Source organism: Phascolarctos cinereus, unplaced genomic scaffold, assembly GCF_003287225.1.
Source record: "Phascolarctos cinereus isolate Bilbo 61053 unplaced genomic scaffold, phaCin_HiC Scaffold_1;HRSCAF=81, whole genome shotgun sequence".
Taxonomy (NCBI): domain Eukaryota; kingdom Metazoa; phylum Chordata; class Mammalia; order Diprotodontia; family Phascolarctidae; genus Phascolarctos; species Phascolarctos cinereus.
In genome coordinates, this window is record NW_027555514.1 from 198468356 (window position 1) to 198487748 (window position 19393).

Sequence of the window (19393 nt, forward strand, 5' to 3'; positions counted from 1 at the left end):
TTTCCCTGTTTAGATGGACTCTATATCACTATCACAGGATCATTATCTTGATTAATGGCATTTCTTTTGTTATCTTGTTGTTTTATGGCCCTCTCTTGTTAAGACACTACCTTGTTATGACACTCTCTTGTTTTGTGACATTCCCTTGTTTATGGTTGACAGAAACCAGATTTGCTGGGGCTACTTTCTTGTTCTATGGAACCTAATTTTGACTGAGAAAAGACAGGCATCCTGAGTTAGGTGAGGAGGGAGGAGGGAACACTTCTTTTATCTATGGGTATGTAATCTCCTTCAACTCACCCTTTTTTTGAACTCAATTCAACTGCAGTTCCCAAGCATGGATGCCTGCATGCTGCCCACTTGGAGAGAAATAGGCATACAACCTAATTGTATTTGTCTTTCTTTTATTAGACTGAGCTCTGGAGGTTGACAACAGGCACTCAGCATTCTAGTTACCAGGAGAAAGGAAAGGAGGAGCAGGTGGGGCTTACTGCTCTACCTGCCAGTTTCTTAGGGTTATTATGTCTTTATCATTGACTCAGGAACTCAATCAAGCCCACTGACCAAAAGACCTTTAGGCTGTTGAGGATGTAAAGAGCCACATTTCAGGGTCATTTGGTCATGGAGGGAAGGGAATATGTTGGTAGGGTGACTAGCATGATTGGAATACTGTTCCTCTTCATCTCTACTTTCTGGATTCTACCTTATTTTGTCCCTAAGTGGACCTCAAAATGGTGCTGGTTGTAAGGCAGCTCCTTCAACACTGGCATAGTTTTAGCAGGTGGGGTTAAGAGAGAAGGCAGCCTCGTGGCTCACATCATGACGGAGATGAGGGAAGAACCCTGAAAATAAAGAGGAGACTAGGTTAATCAGATGGGGGTGGGAGGACATTGCATGGCTCCCTATGAACAGAAAGCCCTCTTGATTTGGTATGGGGAGTGTTCTCTCTAGGACTGGAGCAGGCTCCCACTCAGCCTGAGGGATTAGCTCAATAGGTGTAGCAGGAGACTGTCTGGGAGGATAGAGAAATTGCTAAAGCCAACATTCCCTGGCTGTTGGCTTTTTGACAGAAACTGGGCTCCAGCATAGCAAGACTAAAAACAACTGAGTCAGTGGATTCAGTAGTTAGAGGCTTTCTGAGATCTCAAAATGAAAGGGGAGAGTAGCTAATGGAGTCAGGGGCCACTCAAGGGAATGATTCTCTCCTGAAGTAATACTAACAGGCTCCATTGAGTAAACTACCCTGTGATCTCTCACCCAGGATTATGATTCTGTTGGGTTGGAATCCTGAGGATGGAGGAGAGCAGATGTGGTAAAGACTGGGAAGCTCCCACTAGTGTTAAGAAAATAATAAGCTTATCCCATCATTGCTTGTGGAGGAAGAGGATGGTTGTAGAAGTTCAAACTGAAACCTGAGGAGTCTCTGGAAGGATGGTTCCCAGGGGCATGATCCAGTGGAGAAATGCTGAGAGGCTCTCAGTACAGGACTTCCATAGCCTAGAGGCTCTTTGAGGATATAGATTTACAGAGCCAACTAAATTTATTAGAACCTCCAGAAAGTGGATATTTTTTGTCCCTTTTAGGTAGTTGAGATGGGGAGTTATTCGGACTTCACCTTGTAAAGATGAATTCCCGGTTGCAGTCAGCTTGCTAGTGGGCATCTGGATGGATGGGAATGAAGTTCCTAAAGGAAGTGGATTTGAAAGACTAGATTTATGCACACTTCACCCCACCACCTGCCCTCTAGCCTGACACATCTTATGTTTAGCCTGTGTCAGCTGCAATTGGATAGTGCTTTCTCCAAAAGTTCAGACTCTAGCTATGGGTCTCCCACACCACACAACAATACAGGTATGGGTTGATGAATTAGTGAAATATGAGCAGGTGGCTGGGACAGTTTCGACTTGAGCAAATATGGCCAAATCAGCTCACGAACTTAGCTTTCTTCTCCTTTCCCCCTTCCCATCATGTTGCTCCCTCTCTGTGATCTCTCCCTCCCCAACCACTTCTTCCCTGTTCTAGCCCTCCATCTGCAGTCCTCCCACTCAGACTCCCCCACCATTCTTTAGGAATAACTACTGAGAAAGGGGATAGCAATCAAATTTAAGTCAAATGGAGACTTTGTTTACTCACTTTAACATTTCAATGTAGCCATGCTTCTGGGGAAGCTGTAGATGGGTGATCATGGCTTGCTGTTCCCCCACCCCACCCTATGCAACTTGAAAACCATGCCACTCCCTCTGAGCTTTATTGAGCAATAGAGTATAAATATAAACAGCCAGCGATTCTGTCCAGTAGTCTTTGCCACAGCGTGAGAGGTTTCTGACTTTGCACAGAACTGACCTGACCTGTGAGGTGAAAGAAATGGCTCTTTCCAGCTCTCATAGGGTGACAATGAATGATGGGAATACCATCCCGGTGCTGGGACTTGGTACTTATGCACCCAGAAGTGTAAGTATAGAGAGCATTGGGGTTTGTGGGTGAGGATGAGTTGGACACTGGGAGGGTCGATGAAGTATGTTATTCTAATTCCCTTCTCATACCATAACACCCAGTATGGTGCAGAGACTCTGGGGTAGAAATACATAATTACATGTCAAATACAGGATAGTGAATTTCTGTATAACCCTGACACTGTAGTAAATACATCACATCTTGAAGTTAACCAACACCGGTGGGCCAGAGAGCCTGGAGCTGTAGCTCTTCCCAGGTTGGGAAGACAGCTAAGGTGAGATCAGTCCTCAGGTGGGAGGGAAGAAGGTTTTTCACTAAGCCCAGAGTTTGCAAAAGCTGTTGGGAGTGTATGAGGAAAGGAGAGGACCATCTGTGGCACACAGTGTCTGCTGTATCTGCCTTTCCCATATTTGAGACCTTGAGACATGATAATTAAAGAATCCAGCAGAGAGAATGTGGGGCTTTATATTATGCATGCTGTATCCAGGAGCCAAAGTACTAAGAGAAAAACAGAGGTTTTGCCACCTGCCTTACTTCTGCTTAGTCATGTTTTTTAAAAAAATTCTGTTGTAGAATATTTGCCAGATTTAATATTATTTTCAATTATTTTAATTGTGTTTATAAATTATACAAATCTTATAAACTATAAGTATTACATAAAATTAATTTAATTTAAATTTAATTATATCATTTTTTTAATACAATTTTTTACCTGTAGTTGACTTGGTCCTTAATGTTGCCCAGCATTCCTTTGACTGAGGCTTGAGGACGAAAAGAGAACCACACTGGAGAGAAGGACCTTGCCCAGGGCAAGGCAAAGGAGCTCTTTTAGCTCTGAAGGCATAAGCACAAGCCATTTCATAATTACACTTTCAGTCACAAAATTACTATGAGTGTGCACCATCCGTGAAGTAAATTTGTACCACAGACAATACCTTATAAGAGTAACGGTTGTACTGTATGGACAGATTCCGTATTGAACCTGTTCACCTCTGGGCTGGGGGGGGAGGGGGAGGGAGGGGACATGGATGTTGGAAGACGTGTGGGTGGATTCCCCTGACTTCCTGGGGGGTGAGGAGAAGGGACAGCTTTATTTCAGATACAGGCGCAGGAAATGCAGGGTCACCATGAGGGCATCTGGATATTGAAGGAGTCTGAGCATTAGGGGAAAAGAGTGCATAGCAAGCAAAGCTGTATTTGGGAAGTATCCATGTTGCTGTGTGAATATTGCAGGTAGTAAAGGGGAAAGAGACAGAAAGGTAATAGTTGGGTTATATTTTGCTTAACATCTGAGCACAGATGGGAGCCAGCCAAGAGAAAGAGGTTTTTTCCAGCCCCATCCTTGTCTCTGCTTCCACATAGTGGTCTCCAGAGAGCAGGCAGTTTATTTCTTCCTTCATTCAGGATGGCAGGGCTCTTGAAATAGTCTGGAATTTGTGGGGAAATAGCCCAGCTGTGGGGAGATCAACAGCCACAGCTCTGAGCCCATTATCTCCCTAGGTGTCACTGTCTCACTGTCAGACATGCTTTGTCTGCCTCCTCCCCTTTAGTTCTGAGGTGAAACCAGGACTTTTGGGAGAACGGTTTGGGGGGGAGGGGCAGAAGAAGGGGAAGGAGTTGTTGTGGGGTGTAGTTAGCTGCATCAAATTTTATGATTGGTTGAGGTTACATAGGGTGAAGGTCTGGACTTACTGACTGAGTAGCTGAGGAAGGGTACAAGCCAAAGCAGGGCCACCCTAACAAGAAAATGAAACATGGTATCTGGAGACCTTCAGGCTAGGGAGAACAAGATGGAATCCCGTTAATACTTTCTGGTCTGTTAGCTAAGACACTGCTCCTAATTTCATGAAACTCACAACCTAAAAGAGAAATAAGACACAGACACAGAAAAACTATAAATATACGTTGTATGATAATAACATTAGAGAGTTATACTGCAAAGAATTATGAGAAGTTTGAAGTAGAGATAATAACCAAGTAGGGAGAGGGAGAAATGGGATAAGGGAAGGCTTTCTGGACAAAATGATATTTCAATGGAGCTTTGTGGTATGGTTTATTTTTAATACTTTTTTCAGTGGCCCTTTATAATATAACATTATTATGATGTCATGGTCAATTTTTGCAAAGCAGTCATACACAGCTGAGAAATATGAATACTAATTTCTATTTCCTTTCGATAATCATTAGAGGTCTATCATATCTAATTTACAAAAGATTCTATTCATGTTCTTAATTTTTCACTTATTTTTTGTTATTTTATCTAGGGCTGATGGGGTAAATTGAAGTCCCTTGCTATTATAGTTTTATGGTTTGTTTCTCTTTGTAATTCATTTAGTTTTTTCTTTGTTTTTAATGTTGTGCTATTGATTACATGTATATTGAGTACGAAATCAATTCATTGTGTTACCTTTCAGTAAAATGAATTTTCTGTTTATCTCTTTTAAAATTAAATCTATTTTGGCGATTGCCATTGCATAATAGCATAATTGTTATCCCGGCTATTTTGTGTTCAGCTGAGTCATAATAGATTTTGTCCCAACCCCTTATTTTAACTCTTTTTGAGTCTATTTCAAGTAAGTTTCTTGTAAACAATATGTTGTTGAATTTTATTTTCCAAATCCATTCCAACTTCTATTTTATGGATGAATTCATCCCATTCCCATTCACTTTATTTTCTCATTTTCACATTGCTTTTGACCCTGTTTTACGAATTGTGTTGTCTTGTAGAATCATTCATTTCTGTTTTGTCCATTCTGATTTTTAGAGAGTGTGTTACTGAAGTTTTGTACCTCTGCTATTAAGCTATTGCTCCTTTTCCCAGTTCTTGTCTCAGTAATTCTGATTTCTTTTATACTTTTCTTTAAACTCACAATTAAAAAAAAATTAGAAGTTTTCTTGTGGGCAAGCTTTTTTTTCTTTGTGGTTTTGATTACAGAAGTTTTTGCATTCTCTTCTGGTTAGTGCCTTTGTCATCTCTGTATTCATAAAAGTTTTTTTTATTTTAATTTTTGCTTAATTCATTTTTGTTACTTAGGCCTTAGGGGTTAAATTCTAGGTCTTCTCTACTCTGGGGGATCAGATCAAGTTGAGTACCTTTCTTTTACAAGCTCCATTGGGTTTCTTTAGGCCTTTTTCTTCACTGTGTTCTCCAAAGTTCTCCTCTCTTGTGGTCAGTCTTAGTTAATAGTTTTTCCTTTGACTAGACAGAAGAAGGAGAAGCCTTTTCTTGAATTCTTAACTATTCCATGCATACCCTCATTTGGTGGGAGGAACCTCACTGAAGACTTTTCCTTACAAAGGAGAAGGAGAATGCAAGGATCAAAGACATCTCCAAAGGTCTCATGATGGAAAATGCTATCCACTTCCAAAGAAAGAACTATGGAGTTTGAATGGAGATCGAAGCACACTATTTGCTATTTTTTTTCTTTTGTTTTGTTTTGTTTCCTCTTTTTGATGGTTCCTCCTATTGGTTCTAATTCTTCCTTACATCCTTATGTGAAAATATGTTTAACAGGAATGTATATATATAGCCTAAGTCTTGGGGAGGGAGAGGGAGAAAAATTTAAAACTCAAAAGCTTATGGAAATGATTGTTAATAAATCAAAATAAATGAATAAAAAAAAAGGGGGAGAGAGGTTGATGTCCTTTTCTGCTACAATCTTCCCCCCCCTTTTTTCTAATCTCCCTTAAACATATAGTAATAGTACCTGTAGTCTGTGGGAAAAGCTGCTGAACCTGGTGTTGTATTCCCTGCAACCTATAATTTCATTTCTTGAAAATCATTTTGGGATATATAACATTCACCCTAATGTTACTTATAATATTTGTGGTTCAGTCATGTATGGTTCTTTGTGACTCCATGGGCCACAGCACACCAGGTCCTTCTGTCCTCCACTATCTCTCAAAATCTGTCCAAGTTCATGTCCACCTTCAGTATTTGACCTTCCAGTGATTAGCCTGAATTAATTAGTAATGAGTAATTTGATCTCCTTGCTGTCTAAGGGACTCTCAAAAGTCTTCTCCGCACCACAGTATGAAAGCATCAATTCTGTGGTGCTCAGCTTTCTTTATAGTACAACTCATCACCATATATACATAAAGTATACATATTATATGCATATCACAATTCAAAGCAACACTTAACAAGCTGCTTCTAATAAGGCAAACTCTAGCAACGGTAAATATATATATATATATATATATATATACATATGTATATATATACATATATATATGAATAACATACATGCAACACTACATATACATGTAATAAAGTACAAAGCATTATTATATATAATTCAAAAAAAGTTACATTGAGCTGAGTAAGTAGCCAGTTATACTGCAACATCATTATTTAGCCTATTTATTGGTTGGATGGATCTAATTCTTTTACATTAATGGGGTTTTCCATATTTGTACCTAAAGTGGTTGTTGGCAAAATCTCACTACCAACACTTTGAAACTTGAATTGTTTGACCTCTTATCCTTATCAATATGATAGCTAAGGCTATAGGTATAGATTCCCTAACAGTAATTCTAAACTCTGTGTCTTGTTCCTTTAGGTGATTCTAGAATTTTAATTTAAATATGTAGTCATAGATAGCAGAAGTCAAGTTAATTTTCTTCTTTTTCTTTTTTAATCTATGATTGGGAGTGATTCTCTTAAGTTTATCTTTTTTTTTTCATTTTTTTCTCTAATGGACAAAAAGTCTTCTCCCAAACTTCTTATTGTTGAAAACTTTTCTCCTCCTTTAGGCATTATTGGCTTTGCAATGTGAATTATTATTGCCCAGTTTTCTGGCATAGTACTTTGCTGTCTTGCAAAAGCCTGTAACTCAATATACTTAAAACAAAACATTCCATCAAACTATGGGCTGTGGGAGGAGGAAAGGCATGTAACGTATAGTAGCAGATCCTGAAACTGAAGTCTGAAGATTGAAATCTAAGCCAGGGGTGGGGAACCTGGGACCTGGAGGCCACATGTGGCCTTCTAAATCCTTGGGTGTTGCCTTTTGACTAAGTCTGAGTTTTACAGAAGAAATCCTTTTATTAAGGGGATTTGTTCTGTGAAGTTTGGATTCAAAGGGCCCACCTGAGGACCAAGAAGGCCTCATGTAGCCTCAAGGCCACAGGTTCCCCACCCTTGGTCTAAGTCAAAGAATTCAACTGACGTGGGCATCTGTCTATCTGGCAAAATGTCTAATTCTCTCTATTACCTAATAGCCCCATACTTCTTAGAATGGCCAAATGGAAAAATAAACAAGCATCAGGATCTAAAGAAAACAAATTACAAAATGCAGCTGCTCAATGGAAGACTTCAGTAGTACTTGACCAAGAAAAGACAAGCAAGGGAGAAAGTGGAGCTGGAGAGATAGAATAGAGGAAAGGAGAAGCAATAGTTAAAGGGCCATGTATAGGGAAGGGGGTCCATTGGGCTAAGGTATCTTTATCCAGGTTGAAACTCTCTCCGTTTGAATCCTTAGGTTCCCAAAAGCGAAGGTGAGATGGCCACAAAGGTGGCTATTGAGGTGGGCTTCCGCCATATTGATGGGGCTTTCCTATATGAAAATGAAAAAGAAGTTGGACAGGCAATCCGCGCGAAGATTGCCGATGGGACAGTGACCAGAAAGGACATATTCTACACCGGGAAGGTATTGTTGGGAGGAAATCAGGGATTGAATTTTGTGGGATTTTTTTTCAAAATAAAAAAAAGGTGACAAAATATAAACAATATTCTATGTGGAACAAAGGGGAGTCCTCCCAACCAAGGCAATCTAGAAAACAAAAATGAATTATGCTGCATAAGGGAAAAGAGGAAGGATAGCTAATGTTGATGAGAAACAATGGAATTTAACTTCCAGTCATTTAATTTCAAAAGTAGAGTGGCCACTCAGTTAATAAGCAAGATGCACACTTGCACAGGGATATTCATTAAAGAACAGACATTGTCTTTGCTCTTCAGGAGCTTACACTCCTATAAGCAAGTTTAAAATAGCTGAACATTTAATTTCCCTAGATAAATAATTAAGAAATCTCTTCAGGGACAAGGAGAGAAACAAGCACCTTCAGGAAAAGCTATTAAGGAGAAACAGTGACTATATTTTCTAAATGAGCAGCTGTGAGATTATTCGTCTTATTATGACATGCCAAATATCATTTTTTTGGTATTCAGTGGACTCACTATTTTGAATTGACAGTTTCATAGTTGTGCTAGCAGTTTAAATTTAAACCTGAAGACTATAATCTAAATTATTCCTACGTTCAGTCAGGACATAAGCTCCTTGACTAAATTGTGAGAATGTATGGGATGATCAGTTAGTGGACTTTTCTTTTTATCTAATGGGTCAAAAGTAGAGTTAATTTGGAGGAAAGTAATATTCTTACTGTGGAATTTAGTGCTTGATAAACCTGTATTTTTTTTTTGTAAGTTAGAAATAAATTATGTAACAGGAAGTTGAATTCCAGATTTAATGGAAAGAATACAAATCATAAATATGTAGCTGATTATTAGTCATATTAGTCATTCTTTAAAAGCACCTTATCATTGTGGGAACATAGAAGAATGCCTTTAAGAACAGACAAAAACAAAGTAGATTGCAACTTTTTTTTTTTTAAGGAAGAGTATGTGGGCTTAATTGCTTCTGAATAGCAGTAATGTGCACTCAAATTTGTTAGAAATTCAGCAACATGCTATTATATCATTAAAAAGTTTCATGGGTTTTATTTAATTAAATTAATTAAGAAGTCTAAAGGTTTTCTCATAGTCTTGTCATGCTATCTGTATTTAACTGGAGTTAGATGAGAAAAGGATTAAAAGGTACTTTATCAACCTATTCTAGCTCAGTCTTATTCTTTTCCTTTGGTCCCCAAAGGTGGCTGGTTTCTAGCATTTCAAAAGTCCCTGAACTTGCAGAAGATGTTAGTCATTACATTACTTTGTTGGGGACAGGAGTTTGGATTAGGACAATTAATTAAATCATATTAAAGGTTTCCAAAGTGAAATAGGAAGAAAAGTAAATAGTAAGAGATTAAAGTAATAGCAATGTTGCTTATCATCTCCTAAAACCTCCTCCCAAACTAAAAGCATAGAAAGGAACAAATCTAGCCTGTTGTCTGTCTCTGGTGTGCTATTAAATCATCTTTGTGTTCAATCTTAGGAACTGATGTAGTGAAAATTGGCCACTTACCCAACCAATAAGGTGAAAGTGAAGGTGTTGTATGTCAGTGCCTACTTCCCTACTATGTCTTTTGACATTTGATTCTGTAGCTACTGCTTCCTAGTGTAAGTTACCAAAACACGGCTTTGTTAATATTCAAAATCCAGCATTAACATGAGTTGAGAGGATACCTCGTTGTTCAATGGTCAGATAGGTTTGGCCCACAGAAAACACCTCACCTCAATCCATGAGTTTCTTCCTCTTAACTTTCTAGCTTCAGGCTTGTCTCGTACTTTTAAAACCCCTGATTCAGAGATGTCTCCATACTGGGTGTACATTCATTCACAACCTCCTTCAATAGGTAGTCAAGACCCTTGCTCTAGTGGGTAAATTTCTCTCCTTCCCAAAGAGGTCCTTTTGCAGTTTACAAAGCATGGGATGTCTCTTTTGAACCTCATAAGAACTCTTGAAGGTAGATAGAATTTATTTGTTGTCTCTCATTTTATGGAGACAGGCACAGAGAGGTTAAGTGACAAGGATGAGCTTACACACAATTTTTCTGTAAACTGGCCATTCTGAGAACTCAGTCTGCTGTCCTGGTATTGCCACAATTTGCTGTTCTGCTAGGAATTGCTTTGATAAAGAATATTCCAGGTTACTTTGAATGTTCTTTCACTCCCTTTAGCTTTGGAATACATACCACCGCCCAGAATTGGTCAGGCCTGCCTTGGAAGAGACGCTGAAAAACCTCCAGCTTGATTACATTGACCTTTATATTATCCACTGCCCCATGTCTTTTAAAGTAAGTACTAGAACCTTGTCTAGGTACACAAAGATATTTTGACCACATTTCTCCCTTTTCTGCCTTGGCATTTTCAGCCCTGCTTCTGTAAGAAGTGAAGGAATGTTTTGTCCTTATTTGGGCTTTGTCTCTAGAGGACTGCAGATTAACGTTTTGACAGGAAAAAAAAAGCCATTGTTGATAGGGTTGGGTGTCAGTGTCCTAATATTTAAAGTAGATGCCTGTAAGTAAACATTTCCTAAATAAATCCTGATTTAACCTTAAGAGATAAGGCTGGTCATGGTGGTGAATGCCTATAGTCCCTGTGTTAGGGAATTCTCTTGACCTCTTGGGAGAGGCATACTTGTCTGCAAGGTCCAGTGAGTGTGGGTCAAAGATAGGAGGAAAAAGCTTAGAGATTTATTAGAGTGCTAGGGAATCTGCTCTTGCTGATAGCAAATTCATTTTCTTTTGATTGAGTATAAATTTGGTTTTATGACTTTCAGACTGCTTAGAGTACACAGCCAATCAGCAACATTGCATAACAATTGAGGATAGAAAAAAAGCATTCCACAGAAAAGGCTTGGGGTATCAGTCAAAGCAGAAAAAAGGAGTATTTGGAATGCAAGTGGTGGGATTTACTACCAGAATAAACAAATGTTTAAAGGCAGAGGATAAGGAGAAGAGAACAAGGTTTCACAATTAGTCTTTGACAATTGTGAAAGCAGTCCTTTGAGAAAAAACTTCAGTGTCTCTTATCCAAGGACAGGAAGAAACCCCAACAGTGGAATAAGTCCATTGTCAAGGTCAACTCTCATTGCATAAGGGTGAGGGACTTTCTAATGTTAGACCACCAGGAGGTTGGGGACTTCCACATTCTTGGTCCATCAGGATATAACATGATATTTGTGTTGCTTATTTTTAATCTGCACCTGCTCCTGGGGAGGTTAAGGCTGGTAGATGGCTCAAGTTAGAGAGTTCTGAGCTATAGTAGTGCTACTGCTTATCCATGGTTCCCACCAAGACCAGCACAGATCTGGTGAGCCTCCAGGTTGCCTCAGGAGAAGCAAACCTGCCTAGGTTAGAAACAAAGCAAGATTGTCCAATTAATTTATGTTAAAGTTTTTTACACATAGGTCACATACACATCTGGAGCTTATCTTTGCATAAGGTATGAGATACTCATCTAAATTTAATTTCTTCCATACTACCATTCAATTTCTCCAACAGTTTTTGTTAAATAGTGAGTACCTACTCCAGTAACTGGGTCTTCTTTTTGTTGCATATTAAGGGATTAGATATATTTGCACCAGTATGTGATATACTTAATCTGTTCCACTGATAAATCTCTCTCTTCTTTTTTTTTTAGTTGGATTTGCAATACTTTTAAAAATTATTATTTTGGGTGTTTGATTTAGTCATCTCTGAATTCAGTTTCTTAAATGGGGCTTTGTTCCAGGGCCAGGCAAGGGCCCTTGCTGCACTTTTGGGTCAAGTGGTTTGCTCTGCTTGGTCTTAGCTTGGATTCTTGTGCTGACCTCCATCTCCTAGAGTTTGGCTCCCCATGTCCTTTGAGGTTCAGGGAGCTGGGTTTTCTGGGGTATCTCAGAACAGAATGTTCAGATCCCCTTAGCTTTGTTTGACCTTGGCTGTTCCAACCTAAGCTCAGTAGCACCTCAGTATTTCTTCCAGCTGTTCCACCCCAGGGTTTTCAAGGCCTGCACCCTAGGGCTTTCTCAGGTGAGTCCTCTGTTCTTGCTAAACCTAGACTGAGAGCATTGCAGACTAGAGATGCCACATCTCTCTAGGAAGCTTTGCTTGGGGGGAGAGAAAGGGTGTTCTTTTCTTGACTCTGCGCTGCTGGGTGACTTTTTGTACAGTTCTGGAGTAGAAGATTTCATTTCTTGTTGTTTCTCATTAATTTCTTGATCATTATTCAGTGTGAAATGAAGTTTAGTTCTGCTAGAGTTGGTATGTGGGAGCTTGACTGCTTGCCTCTACTTCTGGAGGCTATCTTCTTTAATAGTCTTTGAAATGCAAGGGACAGGGGGCAGCTAGGTGGCACAGTGGATAGAGTACTGGCTCTGGAGTCCAACAGGACCTGTATTCAAATTGGAACCTGAGTTCAAATCTGCCCTCATATACTTACTAGATGTGTGAGCCTGGGCAAATCACTTAACCCAAATTTTCCTCCCCCTACCCAAATGCAAGGGATAAAAGAAATTTGTAAAATGTCAACAAGTCCAAGTAGCCTTAAGAGTCTGGGTGACGGTCCAATGCTCACAAACTAAAAGGGAAACCCCACTTTGTCTATTGGTTAGTGAGGAGAAAAGAGAAACTGTGAGTATGAGGGTTTAAAGGAGATACCCTACAGAAAGAGAAGGTTGGGGGATGACGGGATACATGAATCATCCCATCATCCATGCTGGGAAAGAGAAGTATAAGAAAAAAAGGATAAAATGAAGAGGGGAGTTGATTGGACTAAGGAGGGACAAGAAGGGAGTCAGAGAGGGAAGAGGAAGGAATCAGTTAGGGGAGAAGATAATTTCTTCAAGCAAAACAAGCTACGATGAAGGAAGGCTGATTAACTGGCAAATGAATAAAAATGAATCAAGGATTTAGCAGTTTGATTCTGGGCCATGAGTAATAAAACAGGAATTACTAGAACTATCCTGTAGTGAATTGTTTCCTTTTGGTACATATCATAGGTGATTAATAAGTGCTTTATGAGTGAATGAGTGAAAGGATATACATGACTACAATCGTATAAAACACATTCTAAACTATTCAAGTTAAAGGACACATATTTTCTTTTTAAATATTGGTAGACTACTAAATTAAAAAGTGACACACTATCAGTCAGAACCATGTAATTAAATTAGGCAGTTTTGGTTAATTGTTTCAGAAAATATGCTTTTTTATAAGGCTTAATTTAATGTTTGTAGAGAAGTTTTTTATGTCCCAAATTATCAATAAAGTTTTAGGTATATAATAAAAAGAGAGGGTTTGATTAGATGATCTCTAAGATTTTCTTCTAGGTCTACATCTCTAATCCTGTGGACTTGTATTATAATTGCCTATGTACTTGATTGCCACTAGTAGAAGGTAAACTCCTCCAAGGCAAGAACTATATCGCCATTTCATGTTTTATTTGTGGCATCTGGCTCAGTGCCTCATTTGGCATTTTTTATTTGATATTAGGTGTTTGATAAATGTTCACTGAGTTGAATAGAATAACTCACTTGCTTGAGTGTCTCAAGAAGAACAGTCTCCTTTCTCTAATTACAGCCTGGCAAAGATATGTTCCCATTCGATGAAAATCAGAAAGTTATCAGTGACTCTGTGGATTTGCGTGATACTTGGGAGGTAGGTGACTTGTGGAAGCAGACAACAAATATGCTGTGGCTTTGAGGTCAAGATAGCCCTGCCGAATAGTGATTGTGACTGGAGAGGGAGATCCTCAGGTAGCTGGAAGCGAATTTTCTCAAATGAAAAGATGGAAGGCAGCTTGTTAAGTGGAACAAGTGCAAGGCTAGAAACCTAGACTTCTAATTTTAGCTCTGACGCTGATTTGGGGATATTGAGTGAGTCATCTCAACTATGACTTGAAGAATGAGGGCAGCTGGACTAAAAGACAGTGAAGTCTGTTGACATTAAAGGTTTACTCTCTTATTCTATATTAATATAAAAAGTATGTAAGTGTGAATTAATGAGGATTGGCAGGCTAATCAGAAAATCCAGGGAATTAAGTACTTTAAGGTATTGCTGAAGCAGCCTCTGTGGGTGACAGTGGGATCTTGGGTCCCCTGAGGTGGGCTATAGAATGGGGAGGGCAAAGAGAAGAGTCACACTCCCAGGGTTTCTTACAAACTCCAAGAAATTTAGACATCTTGTCAGATTGAGATCGAGGGGAAAGAACCCATGACAAATTGAATGGGAATGGCATGGAAGAGAGTAATTAGTGTGCTGGAAAATAACAGAAATTAAAAACAAGAGAAAGTAGTTAAAAGTTGGAGGGGGGTTGTTTTTCTGGTGTTTGTTACCACTTTTGTTTCTTGACAGTGTGGATTTTATCACCCTTTTCAAAGAATAAAAGGCTAATTTGATATTTCTGAGTATCTTGGCTTTGGCTCCTATGATTTTAAATGTCATTTCCTGAAATAATCACTTAACCCTCCAGATATTCATAGTTTGATGGGAAAGGTAGTCACGTAGATGAAGTTCAGTTAACATATTTCTCTTAAAACCAGAAATATGGCTGATAAAGAGCTGTCCACTGAACCAGCATAGTAAAAAAGTCAGAAGATCTGAAATCAAATCATGGTTTGGTTACTTATATGATGTTTGGCAATAACTTCTCTAGATGTTCGTTTCCTTGACCAAAAGAGAAAAGAAAATAAGGAAGTTCAACTAAATTGTATCTAAAGCCCCTTCCAGATTTGAATTCTGTGGAAGTGTCCTCTCCTGAGGTTCTTTTTTTTCAAATCAGAGGAGAGGAAGCGAAAAGATCAAGGCTAGGTGATGCATGGGGAAAGGGTTCTACTCCACATGTCCTCCAGGAATCTATAGGCATTCACAATCCCTCTCTACTCAGGCCATGGAGAAATGTAAGGATGCAGGCCTCGTGAAATCCATTGGAGTGTCCAACTTCAACCGCAGGCAATTGGAGATGATCCTGAATAAACGTGGGCTTAAGTATAAACCTGTCTGCAATCAGGTAAAACAATTATTATTCTAGTGCAGTTTCTTTCCTATCCTTCACCTTCCTGATAAATGAGGGGAGGGACTACAGCTCCCTGCAATTCCTACCTTCATCATGGTTCTAAATCTAATTTTTTGTTTTTGAAACTGTTTCTTTCTACTCACATTTTCCCAGCTTTAAATAAATAAAACTTATTTCTTTGATTCTTTAAACCATAAGACTTTTCACAGACATGTAAGGTTTCATTCTATATAATCCATAAGGTCATTTGAGTCTATTTTTATCATACAGTTGATTTTCTATTCAAAACTGCTCAAATCATCTCTGAAAGCCATGTTTCTTCAAACACATTTAAATAGTTCTTTATTAAACAAAGTTCTTTTCCTACTTCTTTCAGGCATGAAACTATTCATCAATGGCAGTATCTGAATCTTACATTCTGTATTAACTAATTTAAATCTTTTCCTGAACTGAAAACTGCTTTTTCTGCCCCTTTCAGCACTAAGAGCTCTATGTGAAAAGGGCCTTAAATAGACATGCTAACATTCTGTGCTTTGGGTTGTAGCTAGGTAATTCCGAAGTCCTTTGATTACCAAAAAGCTTAATATTGTCCTTTTTGGCCTCATGCATCTTATGTTTATAAGCCCAAACTTCAGTATGTATTGTACTGCAGGTGGAATGCCATCCTTACTTGAACCAGAGCAAATTGTTGGAGTTCTGCAAGTCAAATGATATCATTTTGGTAGCATATAGTGCCTTGGGAACCCACAGAGAGGCTGCATGGTGAGAAAGGGGGTTTGTAATGGATTTCTTAATCACTAATACAGTTGACTGCCCAAATTTTTGCATGCTTACAAATTGTGCAACATTGAGTAGTAGAAACAGCATTGATTATGGGGTTCTAATTAACTGGATTTGCCTCCCATCTGACTTCTGGCATTTTACTAATTGCATGGTCTTGAAGAAAGAATTTAACCTTTCCAAGCCCCATTTCACCATATGTAAAAAGAAGATAATAACAGTTGCCCTACCCCCTCATGATATTATTATAGGTTCAAATGATATGTCTATGGAAATGCTTTGAAAAACGTAAAAAAAGCTAAAGGATGATTACTATCTACATGGCATTGAAATCTTCCCCACTTCCCTGACCACAGATTTCAACATGTTTGTTTTCCCCTGCAGGGTAGATCAAAATTCTCCCCTTGTCCTAGAAGACCCAGTGCTGGGAGCCATTGCTAAGAAGCACAATCGAACCCCAGCCCAGGTTGCTATTCGATACCAGATTCAGCGAGGGGTGGTAGTCTTGGCAAAGAGCTTCACTGAAAAGCGGATCAAAGAGAACTTTCAGGTAAAGAGGCATGTTGGGTTAAGCAGCTGCAGAGACTGTGGTGTTGATGAATGGAATATTGGAGAAAATGATGAAAAGTAGAGACGTCTGAAAGCTGGTCACTAGGAAGCTGACTCCTAAAGAGTCTAGTGGACTTCAGTGATTGAATCTGGTGGAGAGAAGTGTGAATTCACCAACATTCTCTGCTACTTTCAAAAGAACTCCAAGAAACTAGTTGTTCATTTCAATTTTCTGAGGAGACAGTGTATGTGGTGTTTATGTAACACACACTTTGGAATAACTGCTTGATAGTTATTCACTTTATATCATGTTTGTTTAATAAAAAGAGATGCAAAGTAGTTAAATACATAGTAGTTTGGGAGGGAGAGCATTCGCAGTTAAGGGAATCAGAAAAGACTTCATATGGAAGTTGGTACTTGAGATATACCAAAGGAAGAAAGGGATTCTGTGAGGTAGAAGTGAAGAGAGAATGCATTTCAGGCATAGGGGATGGCCAGTGCAAAGGGAAGGAGATAGCAGATGCAATGTTGTGTGTGAGGAACCAAGAGAAAGATAGGGTGGGGCCAGATTGTGGAGGAGTTTATATTTTATCCTCAAGACAATAAGGATTTGATTGAATAAGATAATGACAGAGTGAGATCTGCCCTTAAGGGTAATGACTTTGTCAGCAATAGGGAGAATGGACTAAACTGGGGAGTCACTTGAAGGAGAATGATCAATAATCCAGGTGAGAAGTGATGATGGTAGCTGTTTGAGCAAAGGATGAGATATAAGAGATGTTGAGCAGAAACAGCAAGATTTGGCAACTAATTATATTTGTAGGGTGAGGGAAAGTGAGGAATTAAGGGTAACTCCAAGATTATGAACCTGGGAGACTGGACAACTAATGGTTCTTTATACAGAAATTGGGAAAGTTGGAATGATTGTTGCTTTGGGAATAATGATAATGACTTCTGTTTTGGACGTATTAAATTTCAGAGGTCTTAAACATCTCGTTTGAAATGTCTCCTTGGGGGATCTGGTAAAAGTGTGCTCTGTCTCTCCTTCCTACCTCTCCTATCATTCTCCCCAGTCTTTTGGCTGCCTGAGATGGCAGACATTAAATCCAAAACTTCTTTAAAATTGTTAAGTTTTCATTTAATTGGTACTTCAGCTGCAGGGTAGTGGATTCTTCTCCAGCCCCTTCCCTTTACTCTCTCTGTCTCTCTCTGTCTCTGTGTCTGTCTGTCTCTGTCTCTGCCTCTATGTTTCTCTTCCTCTCTCTGTCACTCTGTCTCTCTCTCTCTCTCTCTCTCTCTGTGCCTCTCCCTCTGTTTCTCTCTCTCTCTTCTTCAAATGTGTTTCTTGTCAACAACATATTGTAGGATTCTGGCTTTTAATTTTTTGTGCTGTCTGCTTCCATTTTATGGGTGAATACATTCCATTCACATTCACAGTCGTGATTACTGTGTGTTTCCTTCCATTCTATTTTCCCTCTGTTTATCCTTCTCGTTCTTAGTACTCTGTGCCTCCTCACCCGCATTTTGCTTCTGACCACCTTTTCTCTCAATCTGCTCTCCCTTTTATCAGTCTTCCTGCTGCTGTTATTCCCCACCCCTTCTACTTCCCTATATAGTAAGCTAGGTTCTTATATCCAAAAGAGTATATATGTTATTCCTCTTAAAGCCTCTTCCTTGTGAGATAATTTACCCCATTGTATCTCTCTTTCCCCTGCTCCCAGTGCAAAACTCTTTTCCATCCCTTATTTCATTTTTATGTCATCACATCAAAATCCACTTATAGCTGACCCTCCCTCTATGTATACTCCTTCTAACTGGACTAACACTGACACACTTCTTAAGAATTAGACGTATCACCTTTCCTTGTAAACAGTTTAACTTTATTGAATCCTTTATGTCTTTTCCTCTTTCCTGTTTGCCTTTTATGCTTCTCTTCAGTCTTGTATTTGAAAATCACATTTTCTGTTCAGCTGTTGTCTTTTTCAGGAATGCTTGAAAGCCCTCTACTTCATCAAATAAACATTTTCCCACTTGAGGGTTATATATTCAGTTTTTATAGGTAGGTGATTCTTGGTTGTGATCCTAGCTCTTTTGCCTTCTGGAATATAATATTCCAAGCCCTTTAGTCCTTTAATGTGGAAGCTGCTAAATCCTGTATAATCCTGACTATGGCTCCACAACATTCCAATTGTTTCTTTCTGGCTGCTTGAAGTATTATTTCCTTGATCTGGGAGTTGTAGAATTTGGCTATAATATTCCTGGGAGTTTTCATTTGAGGATCTCTTTCAACAGCTGTTTGGTGGATTCTTTCAATTTCTATTTTACTTTCTGGTTCTAGGATATCAGGGGAATTTTCATTGATAATTTCTTGAAATATGTCCAGGCTTTTTTTTTTTATTATAGTTCGAAATGTTTTCAATTGTCTCCCTTGAATCTATTTTCCAGGTCAGTTCTTTTTTCAATGAGACTTAACATTTTCTCCTATTTTTCATTAAAAAAATTTTTTTTGATTGATTCCTGATGTTTCATGGGGTCTTTAGCTTCCACTTGCCCAATTCTAATTTTTAAGGAATTATTTTCTTCAGTGAGCTTTTGTACCTCCTTTTCCATTTGGCCAATTATTTTTAAGGAGCTGTTTTCTTCAGTGAATTTTTGTATGCATTTTTCTATTTTCTGTGCTTCCTTTCCCAAGATGTTGACTCTTTTTTCAGATTCTTTTGCGTCACTCTCATTTTGTTTTCAAATTTTTCTTCTACTTCTCTTATTTAACTTTAAAAATCCTTTTAAAGCTCTTCCAGGAGTTCTTTTTGAGCATGCTAGTAGTTTTTTTTGGGGGGTCCTGAAACTAATTTCACATTTTTTCTTTGAGGCTTGGCATATAGGTGTTTTGACATTGTTGCCTTCTTCTGAGTTTGTGTTTTAATTGTTCCTGTCACCATAGTAACTTTC

At 38.8% G+C, this 19393-nt stretch overlaps 1 protein-coding gene and 1 long non-coding RNA gene across 3 annotated transcripts in view; one reads left to right on the forward strand and one right to left on the reverse strand.

The window, feature by feature from the left end:
* LOC144457786 (uncharacterized) lies at positions 1 to 3450 on the reverse strand. The gene is made up of 3 exons (XR_013487293.1): positions 3390 to 3450; positions 3167 to 3288; positions 1 to 842 (listed from the first exon to the last, which is right to left on the reverse strand). It is a non-coding gene; the product is annotated as an uncharacterized LOC144457786 (long non-coding RNA).
* The window catches only part of LOC110203692 (prostaglandin-E(2) 9-reductase-like), a 26611-nt gene continuing 9502 nt past the window's right edge, over positions 2285 to 19393 (forward strand). Inside the window, exons 1-7 of one of the 2 annotated variants that reach the window (XM_020980160.2) lie at positions 2286 to 2451; positions 7938 to 8105; positions 10297 to 10413; positions 13681 to 13758; positions 14987 to 15109; positions 15768 to 15877; positions 16280 to 16445. In XM_020980160.2, coding sequence (XP_020835819.1) covers positions 2365 to 2451; positions 7938 to 8105; positions 10297 to 10413; positions 13681 to 13758; positions 14987 to 15109; positions 15768 to 15877; positions 16280 to 16445 — 849 coding nt within the window. In that variant the 5' untranslated portion in view covers positions 2286 to 2364. Of the gene's footprint in view, positions 2452 to 7937; positions 8106 to 10296; positions 10414 to 13680; positions 13759 to 14986; positions 15110 to 15767; positions 15878 to 16279; positions 16446 to 19393 lie in introns of both variants that reach the window. The other variant, XM_020980161.2, reaches the window with a different exon arrangement.